At 40.1% G+C, this 12,458-nt stretch overlaps 1 protein-coding gene across 1 annotated transcript in view; it reads left to right on the top strand.

Annotated features, from left to right (window-relative positions):
• ARID4B (AT-rich interaction domain 4B) overlaps nucleotides 1-12,458 on the top strand; it is an 85,497-nt gene that overhangs the window by 890 nt on the left and 72,149 nt on the right. The window contains exon 2 of the mRNA XM_042886416.1: nucleotides 126-187. Coding sequence (XP_042742350.1) covers nucleotides 182-187 — 6 coding nt within the window. The 5' untranslated portion in view covers nucleotides 126-181. The remainder of the gene's footprint in view (nucleotides 1-125; nucleotides 188-12,458) is intronic.

Below are 12,458 nucleotides of genomic sequence, written 5' to 3'. Positions count from 1 at the left end.
GGGAGGGAGAGAGGGAGGGCGGCCCGGGGAGGGCAGGGGGAGCCGCGGGGGTCAGCCCCCGGCCCTCTGTTGTACCCCGGTGCGAGCGGCCGGAGGGGCCCTCAGCGCTTTGTTTTAAATTCCAGGTCCGGCCTCGGCCGCTCAGCCCCCGCCGAGTGTTTTACCGCAGCCTGAGCTCATCATGAAGGTAACGCGGCCGCTCGTGTTGCGCTGGGAGTAGGGAGGGCGGTGGAGGGGCGGGGGGGGAGCGAGCTGAGCGGAGAGGGGCCCTCCCGTCTGTCTGTGTCTGACTGTCTGTGTCTGACTGTCTGTCTGTCCGGACCCCGGCGCGGGGGGAGCCGCGCCACGGAGGGGCCGTTCTGCCTCGGCGGCAGCGCTCGGAGCAGAGTGAGGACATGGCTGCCGGGCCGCGCTGCGGGCGGAGCGGGGACGGGCACCCGCCCGAGAGAGAGCGGCGGGGCGGGGGAGTGCCGGGCACGGGGGCTGCGCAGGGGCCGCCTCACTTTCTACTCCTTAATCGGAGTTCTGCTGAATGAGCGAGCTCAGTGTCGACAGGGAGGGTGCCTGTGAGATGTTCTCCGCAGTGAAATGATCGCTGTAAGGTGCAGGCGGCTTTCAAACAGGTTCCGGTCTTCTTCTGTGTGCTGCGTGCTATTCACGTGCATCATTGCTGCTCGTTTTGAGCTGTTTCTTTCTAGTGTATCTGGCAAGTTGTATAGGAAGCAAACCACGTTGGTGGGATAGTGCGATTTACTCTGCGTGGAAAAGATTGGTGTACCCCAAAGCAGTGTGTAATAGCTGCGGTTGTTGGGTTGCTGGCATTTTGCTGATGGTGTCTTTCTGCGAATGCTGTTGGTGGTACTGTCACACCAGGACCTGTAATCCAGATCCGGGTCCTGCCGGGCTGTGGTAAATCTTGCTTCAAAATATCAGAGATCTTAAAATTGTTGCAGGTCTGTGCTACATCGTCTTGTTGGTTTTTATTAAAAAAAGGCAGCCTGTGTGTAGGCTCTTGTGCTATAGGAGTTGTGCTGCTGTCTGTGAATGAATGTTATGTAAAATATGTGCATAGAACTCTATTTGCAGCTGGTAATGGGAAGCGGTGCGGATCGTTTTAATTTCTAGATTGATCTGAGTTGCTGAGCAGAGAACTGAGTCTTACTATAGAGCTGTTAAAGGTCCAGCATGCGGGTTTCCTTCTTCCTTTTTTGTTTTTTCCACTTTGATGACTCAACATCAGTATATTTAAAAAAAAAAAAAAAGTATGTTTTAGCTGCACTCCCTATGCTTTTTCTTCAGCGAGCAAGCAGGTCTAAAATCCTGCATGCATCCTCCTTGTTAAAGTAAACTGTTGATGAATGTACGCCACCAGGCTGCCGATGGAGTATGATATGGAGCTTTCCAAATGTGGCTCACTGCCTGCTGGGGTTGTAGGAGATGGAAGCAGGAGGGAGCTTTTTCTTTTTTTTCCCTCCTCGGAAGGAAAAACACTTATTTAAATGACAGCTAAATTTACATACATTTCTAATATTCTTTTTCCATGTAAACAAATCCCACAGTTACCATAGAGATTAGGCTCAGATACTCTGGTTATAGAGCCGTATAAATGTAGAGAGCTGGGAGGATGAGGAGGTTGGACTGCAAGTGACAGTACCGAGTGCTCTGTGCAATAGCGATAGCGCCCACTTCAGCCAGAATCACACATGTAGTAGCAGAGATTTTAAATAGGAAATTCAGAAACCTGTCAGTAGTCATATATTAAAAATGAAACAAACAAACAACGGACCCAGCATGTTATTTCTTTGATAAGATTTCTGCTGCTATTGCCTTTTTATTTCTTTTTAAAGATCTTGATGGTTTCTGCCAGGGTGTTGGAATGCTGATGCTAAGTCTGCCATTTGTGTGTAGCGTTAAGTTTATATATGTTCGAGATAACTGTAAGAGCTTTATTTGCTGTACCTGGAAACGTTAAGTGAGGTTAATCTGTAAGTCATTACACTGGAACTTTCTTCACTTGTTACACTGAAACTTTTAATGGAATTGTAGCTCAACAGAAATGTCTAAAATACAGCAGTGTTTCCAAGACTCTTTTTTAAGATCTCAGTAATAATATGGTGCATCATGGTTTAAATCTGTAATTGATTTTCTAAGCTTGCACAGGTATAAGTGAGTCCAATAAGAAGTGTTATGAGAGAGCCTTAGGAAAGCTACTGGCTTTCTGTTGGTGTCACCACAAAGTAACACTGACTGTACTACACCAGTACTGCAACAATACAGATACTGTTTAAATAGATGCCTGTGTTTTTGAGTGCATTCATTTTTTAAGGTATTGGCAGTGTATGCCTCAAGGACACTTTGGCATAGAGAGAGTGTAACACTTTAAGGCCCAGCTTTAGTTTGAGGCTGCTGACTGCACGCAGGCGCAGACTGCAGCACTGTTTGATTCCTGCCGAGGTCGTTCTTTCAGGTGCAGAGGTTTTGTATTCCAACACATGAAGCAATTAGGACTGTGGTCCGAGTCTGTATCTTTGTCTCTTTGGGTGAACTTGAACAACTCACTTAGCTCTACAGAGTCATTTTTCCAATCTACGTAGTATAGGTAGAATGTTTATTGTGCTTTGTAAAGCACAGTGGAGCATGTTTGGGAAGAGTGCCAAGTCATATTGATGGGAAGCTGTAAGTCATTTCTGCTCTTGTTTCAGAACCTCTGAGACAGAGGAGGGGTGCTGCTGCCCGCTAAGTGATTACCACCTCCAAAGCCACTGGCATAATTGCTCTCCCCACAGTAACCCAACTTAATCCAAGTAGATAAAGTCCCTTGTATAAATTAGTAACTTTATCCTATTAAGTAGTCCGACCGTGGACTGCAAAGAACATTTGAAGGCGGTCTTAAAATATCTGAAAGTGTATCTTAAAAAGAAATACACAGAGCTTGGCATAATTGCACACAATGCAGTCCTGTAGATCGTGGTTAGGATGATGGTTACGATGATTCGTATTTTATAGTGAAGTTTTTTTTCTTGATAAATTTAGGTACTTTCTGCATAATGTCTTCTAAAGCATGAAGTATGCTGTAGAAGCTTGTGGAATCATTGCAGAAGGTCTGATTATTGTATGCCACCCAATTACTACCTACTAAGTAGTTTGCAAAATGCATATAAAAACATTATTCCAGCTTGTTTTATTTGCTTTCCTGAAGTCAAGAAGTAAATTTCAGAAAAGCAGAGTCTCTGTAAAGAAACAGTTTCACTGTTGGTTTGTACTGAGAGCTATTGTAAATGCTCCTGAGATTTTTAATATCTACTGTGATATTTACTTGAAATTTAAATATATGAATGAAGGTAGTATACCTACTGTAGTTAAAGAGTTCTCTGCTGCCTGGTGATAAATATAGTAACTGTCCCAGAAGCGAGAGTAATCCACTATGAATTAAGCGATCTGGGATGATGGTTCAAATGCTTTTTATGCTGTTTGCACATTCAAGTTTTTCAATTTGGGAAGTATGAAATATTTAGTGGCTGTAGATAAGAAAAAATTATCTGGTGGCTCTAGATGTTTGTGAGTGCTTGTTCATAGCTGTTACGCTGACAGATGAAGGAAGAAGTGCATTTGGTTTGTGGCATGTTTTGTTTTTAATTCATCCTTCATTTACATTTTGGTTTCACTGGTGTATTCCTAGTGACCTCTCTAGATCTGTGCAGAGATCATTAGTGCACACTGATGCTGTAATCACTTTCCCTTCGAGCCAGGCAGTCTGCTGCTCTTGTTCCCTGCCAGAATGGCAGAGGACAAAAGTGAAGTATCTAGTAAATTTTTCAGGCTCCAATTTCCAACTTCATGCACAAGTCAGCTGAAAGTCCTATTGCTCTTACGTAGGCTGGAAACTAGTCGTGGAATGTAGTGACCTTTCACTTTCTGATTAACTAATTGAATTGCAGCAGAAAAGGACATTTGTAGCAGAGGAGTACCTTGGGAATAGTTTTTGTTGTGCTGGAGGCATGCGAACAGGTAAGTGTTAAGACGTGGTTTCTCCCCCCCCCCCCATCATTTGTTTTAGTGCTGTGAAAAGCAATCTTAAATTCTGTCCTGATGTTCCAGTTTGAACAAGTGATCAGAGGCAGTTATTGACTTCCTCGTGCTTGCATAATTATGTAGAAAGGAAAGCAAACACCGCTTGCACCAAGTAATTACAAGTCAGGTTGGAATAATCTAAGCTATTTTGAAATTGGATATTTGCACTTTAGAAACACCAGTCTTAGTATATTTTACAGTGGCTAAATATCCTCGAAGTCTGGAATTCAAATGTGTGTGTTTCATGTGTATCTATTCTGTAGCTGAATGTGTTGATAAGGACTCCAAATTTAATTAAACCACCTGGTGGAGAAGAGGCTGCTAGACTGAGAAGACCAAAGTGGTAACAAACTATGACAACTGGAAAGGTTGATTTGCTTGTATTATTATCTAGAAACTTGTTGAAGGATTTTTGGATCAAGAGTCTCATAGCAGCCGAACTGTTGTATCAGGATAGTGTCAAATTAAAATGTTAGCAGCTGGAGTGATGGATGTGTTTACATTCGCTCAGACATTTTGGGATGGTCATTCAATTTGCTTTGTAATCTTAAACTACAAGTGTTACATACATCTAGTGCTGAGTATGCCCTGTATGTATCTTTAAAGGAATTCTTCATTGTAGTTGAGAAGTCTTGTGAAACAAAACGCAATCTTTTTGATGTATGGAGCTTTAAAAGCACTGTCAAACAATTAGTCCAGGTGTTTCACTGGTCACGTAAACTGAAAAAAAAAAAACTTCAGGGAGGGGGGAAACAGTGCCATTGTTGCAAATTAGCTGCAAATTTTCATTTAAATCGTACAGAAATAAGTGGTTTTGTAATAGGCTGAAAAATAAAACAGCGTTTGCATTTGAGATCTCTTTTGAAAAATATAAGAAATAGCTTTTATGGGAAGAGACTGAGTTTAAGTTTGCTTGGAACCCTAACACCATGCAGAGCCATCCGCTTGCTAGATTATTTATCAGCTCTGTACTTGACAGTAGTTAACTTACTGAGAAATGCAGTAGTACATTCTAGCTACTAAGGTGGGCCTTTCAGCAGTGCTGAAAAAGTGTACAAATCTGAATAAGCTTGGATCTTGGACTGCTCCTCGATTCTTAGAAAACTTCAAAATGCCTCCAAGGAAATAAGAAACTTGTTTAGTTCCCTGTGCATAAAGTGTTAGTGATTAAAAAGTGTTAAAATAATTGTTATAAAAGATTTTGATGGAAAGCCATACCTTTTTAATTGGTTATCGTGGGGCAAAAAAGTGACAGGGTAATTCAAGTGTGGAGAGGACTGCAAGTCACTTTGATATTCTACCCTTACAAGATGTCTATTTTCCTTCCAAATAGTTTGAAGCAGGGAAGAAATTCAATAAAGAGCTATTGTGTGGTTCTCTTTCTCTCTCTCTCTTTTTTTTTTTCTTGTTTCTCCAACTTGGAAGCCGGCATATAAAGCAGTCATGACCTGTTTAGCAAGAAATGTTTGTAGGCAAGCTCTGGGAAGGCAGCTGTGAGATTATCAAAGCAGGGTGGCGGAGGGTGTTGCTGGGTTACCTGCAAGAAAACTAGGGCTGCTGTGATCAGCATGTGTTACGTGCGACCACTGTGCACTGGTGACGTCCTGAGTTAGTATACATGAACTGTAACTGCTTATGGAGCTACAGCGTGGACTTCCCTGACCCTGTGGGGAAGCACTGTGAAGGCTTTTCTTGCATGCTAAGCAAAACATTGAAGTACCCAACCGTGAGGACGCATTTGCCTTACTGTAGCAGTAGTAATGTCTTAGTTTAGCCAGAGTTATCGTTTGCTCCCATTGCTCGTCTTGAGGTAGTGCATGCTGTGTGCTGTGAAGAGTGTATGTGCAGACAATCTTGAATGATGTTCTTATCAGTTGTGATTTCAGCTAAATGGATGCAGACATACTGGTTCGATAGGTGTTTGTTGTTGAATGGATCACACTGGTTGGACTAACTGGTGAGTACCGCTGTTCTTGGACAGGAGGATTTGATGCTTTTTCATTATTGAGTCTGTTAACGTGTCCCCTAACAACCTACACCAAAGGATTATGATCTCATGGGCTTGTATAGAAGAATAGGCTCTTTTCTTCCTTCTCCACTCCTGCCTGTTGATTCTTGCTGTCTTTTATGCCAGCAGATCTGTTTGTATGGTCCTAAGGTAGACTGAACCAGAATGAAATTAACTCAACAATCAGATATATATGCTGTTCAGTTACAGCAGATCCAGGACCCTAGCATTTGGACAGAGGAAGAAAGGAAAGCACCCAAACTGATATAAAAAGGCTTAAGCTGCTTGTAAACACACCTTCTGCCCCACCCCTCTGTTAACTTAGCAGTTTCTAGTCATTAAGCTCAATGTTTTGTAAATTACCTAGATGTGAAATTTCCACAGTTTTTTTCTAGGCTTGCTTACTAGCTAGAACGCTGCTCTATAGGTCCATGTCTTCTAGAAGGTGTTAAAAGATTTAATGAAGTAGGTGATGTATTTGGAAGGTAATGAAGAAAGCTTGATTTTGATGTGAACACTAATTTCTAGATCAGAAGATGGAGAGTAAGTGTCAGACACAGAAGAAAGCCTTGTAAGTATTTTTTTGAGGACTCCAACTTAAGCTTTACTTCCCTCTTCTCCCCACTTAAAAGTTCTTATTCAGTACTTGGAAAAAGTATCAATGATAATAATGGCTCCAGCCTTTTTCCTTTTTTTTCTCCTAACTAGAGGAAGAGTTGGTAGATACTGTTCTGAATTTATGAATATATTTTTGTATTTATAAATAGAAAATTCTTATCCTGTAAAGGTGGCAGTCTTCAGGGAACTAGCATTTATGCTAAAGCATTCTGCCAATAGGTACTTTTGCCAGTGAATTGAAAAATGTGCAATCCTTATTCCTAATCAGAGCAGTCAGGAAACAATAACCTGAGGAGAAATTATATCACTTTCCCTTTGATAAGGGAATAGAAGTCATAGTTTTGTTTCTCTGTATATGAAGAAAAGGCCCATATACTTCTGGGTAGATTGATGGAGACTCAGTGGCAGGAATTATGCCAGCTGGAAATGGTAGCAGTACGGTATGTGACACCTTCTGCTTATTATTATATGCTTGATGTGAAAATTTTGGTGATAAATCTAATATCTTCCCTTTGAAGAACTGAAGTTTTTACTGAGCTTTTGTCTGGGATCTATCCCCTTTTCCCTCTTACTTACCCTCCTAACATTATTATTCATTGTTTACACTTCTAAGAGCAAGGGAAAGGAATTTGACTTGAGCAAAATTTGGATCCAAATATATCTGCTAGAAGTCTTCAGCTGGTGATAAATAACATAATAAGGAAGAATTTTGTTTATTTTTCATATTCTCTGATCTGAAAAAAAGAAGTTTCAGTTTGTGGCAGGGCAACCTGATCCACTGTGATGATTTTTTTTCCTTTAGATTTCCAGCCATTTTCACAGTAGGAGACTGGTAGCACTGAATTTCTTATTTATACCTTTAAAATAGTCCACTTCCTGTTTTCCTAAAGATAGACATAGAATACGTTCTTCTGAGTTCTCAAAGAGTGCTTTGAATGAAGTTATAAAGGTAAAAGATAGACCTTCCAGTGTCTTGTGTCAGTGGAAGAATGTTAGTTTAATCTTTCTGATAATGCTGTGACATGTAGGTCACTGCTATTTAAGTTTTTTGTTGTTTTGCTGTTTTTGTTTTTTTTTTAAATGAGAAATAATAAAGGGTTGAGATACTTTAGAAATCAGTAGATGTTACACCAGCATTTCAGAACTCAGGGATTTCTAATACAATGGGTGTTTTCACTTTGTAACTTCTTTTGCTGTGCTGCTCATTGAGAAATAGGTGATGTAGCACTAAACCAATGCTGCCTCAAATAAAATATCTGAACTTAGGGGAAAAAATTAGGTACCTCATGTTTTTGCTTCCATAAATTTAAAAGCTGTTCTGAAAACATAGCAATAACTTTATAAATTTCCACTTTAATTTCACTGGAAGGTTGGTCATGCTAAGCATGGATTGAGGAAAATAGCAAAGTACTTCAGCATAGGAATGCTTTATAGTTTAAAAACTAGAGTATGATGTGTACAGATACATTGCTGCCTAGAACAGAGGCAAAAATGGAGAAAATCATTCAATTTCAAGTCATCTTCATTTTGGGTCTGCAGGCTCATTCTGAAGTGGTGTTGTAGAGCTTTTTCAGTGCACATTGTAGTTACCTGTGGGTCGTGATTTGGGGGTAGCTGTGTGATGTTTCTGTCTTTGTCAAAAGTTCATGCTGATCTTTCTGTGATGTTGGACAGTTTAGGAGACGTTTAGATTTGTTCATTTACTTACAGATTGCTAATAGAATGCTTTTTACATTCCTGAAGATCAAGTAGTACAGCGGATGTTGTTGCCTGGTGACAGACGGTGTTATATGCATGGGCTGGAAGGTAAAAAGAATCTATTCTCGATCCAATTTGATACAGATTTTCCAGCTGGAGTTGATGTTTTAACTGTGTTCCCTGGGATAATTTAACATCAGATTCTGGGAAGTATTAGTATGGATACTAAATGTCTGGTTTTGGTAATTCATTCTTTTTTTGTTGTTAGCCCTTTGGCTGTTGAGCTGATATTCTGATTTCAGTTTACTTGGCCTCGTGGAAGTCAAAATATATGGACAAACTTCACACTATTAATCTGCTAATTATTTAAAACACTGACTTTTCTTGGGGAATACTGAGTATATATTAGCACAGATACACTTTGTGGTGTAGGGTGATTCAGGTTTTTAGAGGTAAGTGAACTGAACTGGTTTAGTTACATTCTACATAGCGAGAAAAAAATCTCTTCTGATGACAACATAATAATAGTGTATCAATAGAAGTGAGATGTGTATATCCCCATATGACACACTGTTTTTTCCCATTGATAGTGTACATGGCAGTAGTAGCATCTGTATATCAACTTAGGTCATGGTGGGTTGTGTCTAGATGATAGAAGGGTTGTTTTGGGATAGAGAATAAGTGTTATGTATGTATCAGCGTGTACAAATATATATATATATATTTGTATCTGTTCAGTATCACTGAGTTCAGTAAAGTAGGTACAATACAACACTTTGCATTAAAACATAAAACAATCCTGCTCTTTTCTGCCTGGAATGCACTGCTGCACAACAGCACTTAACTGAGTATTTGAAATGATGTAATATAATCTTAATTATGATCTGACAATATCGAGAATAGCATCTATGGTGTGGAATAAAAGTCGTTCATGATACTTGAGATGGTCTGATCAAGTTGCTCTAGATGCATGTACTGTATTTACTTAGTTGTAGTTCTAAGGAAGTAAACCAGCTGCTGTTATCATGATAGAAATATCAAAAAAAAGAAAGCAGTGAGCCATAGGCGCTTAGCTCCACACATCTCCAGGTGAAGTACCAGAGCTTTGCTGTCTTACTGCTGTAGTTGTACTGCTGTAGTTGCTGCTATCTGCAAGCGCCCTGTGTTCACAGGAAAACTTTGTCTCAAAGGAACCGCAACCTCTTCTCTTGTCCAGCGGTTTCACTTCATGCAGCTTTCACAACCACTGAAGGAGCATTCCAGCCAAGCTCACGAAGGAGAATGGCAGCTGCTTGCAAGGGCCTGGGCAGGCTCTGTAGGTAGGCGTGCCTCTGCCGGCAGTGGTGATGCACAGCATTTTGTGATAGTGAGGATGGGACGGGAGCTCGGTACTCGTCTGGCAGTGCTGGAAGTTCTCACCTGTTCTTTGAGCTGCACGTCTCAGAATTTGTTTCTCATTGATGGTCATCTTATGCTCGTGGAAAAAGATTATTAAAAATAACTAGTAAGAATTTCATTGCTGATATAACCTGCTGATGTGTGTTGATTGGCCCTGCGAGAACTCTGCCTTCTCCTGGGTAGCAGGAGGACGGCTTTCGGGAGGCCTCCTGATGAACTTTTGAGGCCAGGTAGGTTGTGCTGCAGAGTAACAGTAAAATTGCTGAGATACAGTTTATTTGGATAGATTTATTTTCTCTTTCACTTCAGTAATCTTAAGTGTTACTCCTTGAAAGGAGGCTAAAAAAAAACCAGGAAGGTTTTAGTATAAGAGGCTTTTAATGAATGACTGGGCTTTACAGAATGGCTTCAGTCTATCTGAAAGTAGCACATACAATCTTATACCATCTGTGCAAGTTCAAAAATGTTACTGTTTCCTCCTTATACATTGAAGAGTTTTGTGGAATCATAGCAAGGATCTTTCCTTAAATAGCTGCTCTCTGGAAATGGCTGACATTAGTCATGGGCTAAGCCAGCTGAAGATGTTTTGGAAACAGGTGCAGCAATGGGTAGCCAAAGAAACGGAAGCATCGTGGGTAGTTAAATTAGATAAAAGGTATGAAACCTGTGCTTTAGGTCCTTCAACACATTGACTTTTAGAAGGTAACACAGCTGAATACCACCTGTATGAACTGTTCATACAGGTGGAATTCTCATGTTCTGTGTAGTGTTAAAGCTATTCAAAATTATGCACTATTTGATAATTCTCGTTTTAAACTTGCCTTCAAGTGGTTAATTATTTTTCTTTTTTTAGTATCTGTGTTACTTTTAACGTACGTATTCTTATTTCACTACATATATAAGACTGATGGAAAATTCTTGGATGGGTTTTCAAATAGTAGAAGCTGGTAAAACAGGAAAGGCTTGCATCCCTTGGATTTGGATATTGCAGTGCTGGTTATATTTGGTTTAGTTTGGTGTGTGGGTTTTTTTTTTTTTTTTTTTTTTTTTTTTTTTTTTTTTTTTTTTTTTTTAGACCTCAAATCTCCTTTTGCAAGCCTGGAGCTTCAATATTGAGCTCTTTATGTTTAGATGGAGAATTTCCTCCGTCTGGAACACAAATACTGTCGTGGAGAGGGATAAAAAGAGAAATAAGCAATTTGTTTTGCTGATAATATCCTTGTTGCCAATGAAGCAAATCTGTTTTGTCAGTACTATCTTCAGAAAATGTGTCGAGATGTGTGAGGAGTTTCTACATGTGCTTATTCTTGTTAGATTTTTGCAAGTTGAGAATTGTGTTCCTTGAAGTTTGGAAATAATAAATAACTCTGAAGGAGCATGAGTTTTCTATGAGGCTGGAGGGAAGAGGGCCAAAAAAAACCCTAAACAACCTACAGACTTAATTTTTCAGTTATATTTTCTTTTTACCCCTGTAAAATTGCACCGAGTTACATATGACTAATGAAGGAAGGCATAGATCTTGTTTTTATGGTACAGGTGAAGTAGGTCTACTTCCAGAAGCCTTATCATAGAGCTTGGTAGTTGGATTTGAAATAATGGCTGGCTTTTCTACATTTTTCATTTACCTGTCTCTAATGTGCGTGCTAATTTCCTTTGTAAGGATGAGAACACTTGAGACACCACTGGTGCTGATACCGGCCAGAGCTGTGGCCTCTGGAAAGTTTAAGCCGGTATTTGTGTTCCTTTTGAATGTCATTTGTAAGGTGAAATACATGTAAGGTGAATTCAGCTTATTTGGAACTTTTTTTGAGATTTGAAGGCAGCTTAATTCACCCTGAACGGATGTGGATACAGAAATAGTTTCTAATCCCCATGTAAGCAGTGTATTTAAAGAGTTACAGAAGTGTTAGTGGTGTATGTGAGTCTGTGTGTAAGTCAGTGTGGATAGCTCTTGTTTTATCTTAGAGGTTACACAACTGAGCAATGGTAGAAGTAAACGTTATTGAGGTCTGGGGAGAAATGTTTTTCTCTTGGCGGGTCTGGCTGTTTAAATTGACTATATTTAATGTATAATTGAGATCTGTGCCCAGAGAACATGACAGATAAGAAGCAGATCATTGGGAGGTAATCCTGATGAGGTGAGTCACTGATGACCCTACTAAGAAGCACTACATCTTTTTAGGAAACTATGGACTCAGAGAGGCATGAAAAAGTTAAATTCTGATTTGGTCTTGATTCTTTCCTTAGACTCACACAGGAAGCAAAGTTTGAAATATGAATTATTTGATTCATTTGGATAAGTTAATCTATTGGAGGTGGGTTTTTTTTCCCCTCATAGCATGAGTTATAACTTTCACAGTTTTGGGGGGTTAAGTTCTTACTTTACGAACTTCTGTGCTGTCCCAGCTAAGCTACTTCCAGTGCCCAGCTTAGTTACCACGTCTATACTCTGCAGAGTTGCAGGTATGTCAACAGCGGCCCAAAAGGTGCTGGTTTAAAAAAGACATTAGTGCACTTAACAGAAAATAATTTTGTTTCTTTATTCTTCCAGGCTCAGATAGTTCGTTATGTGGTTATACAGCTATGCTCTTAACTCATCTACTGTCTGCTCTTCTTGACTGGGAGCCTACCCAACTGTTCTTCAGTAGCAGCAGGCTGAACTTGA

Source organism: Lagopus leucura, unplaced genomic scaffold, assembly GCF_019238085.1.
Source record: "Lagopus leucura isolate 7727_CA_CO unplaced genomic scaffold, USGS_WTPT01 Super-Scaffold_73, whole genome shotgun sequence".
Taxonomy (NCBI): domain Eukaryota; kingdom Metazoa; phylum Chordata; class Aves; order Galliformes; family Phasianidae; genus Lagopus; species Lagopus leucura.
This window is presented reverse-complemented; position numbering and strand designations above follow the sequence as displayed.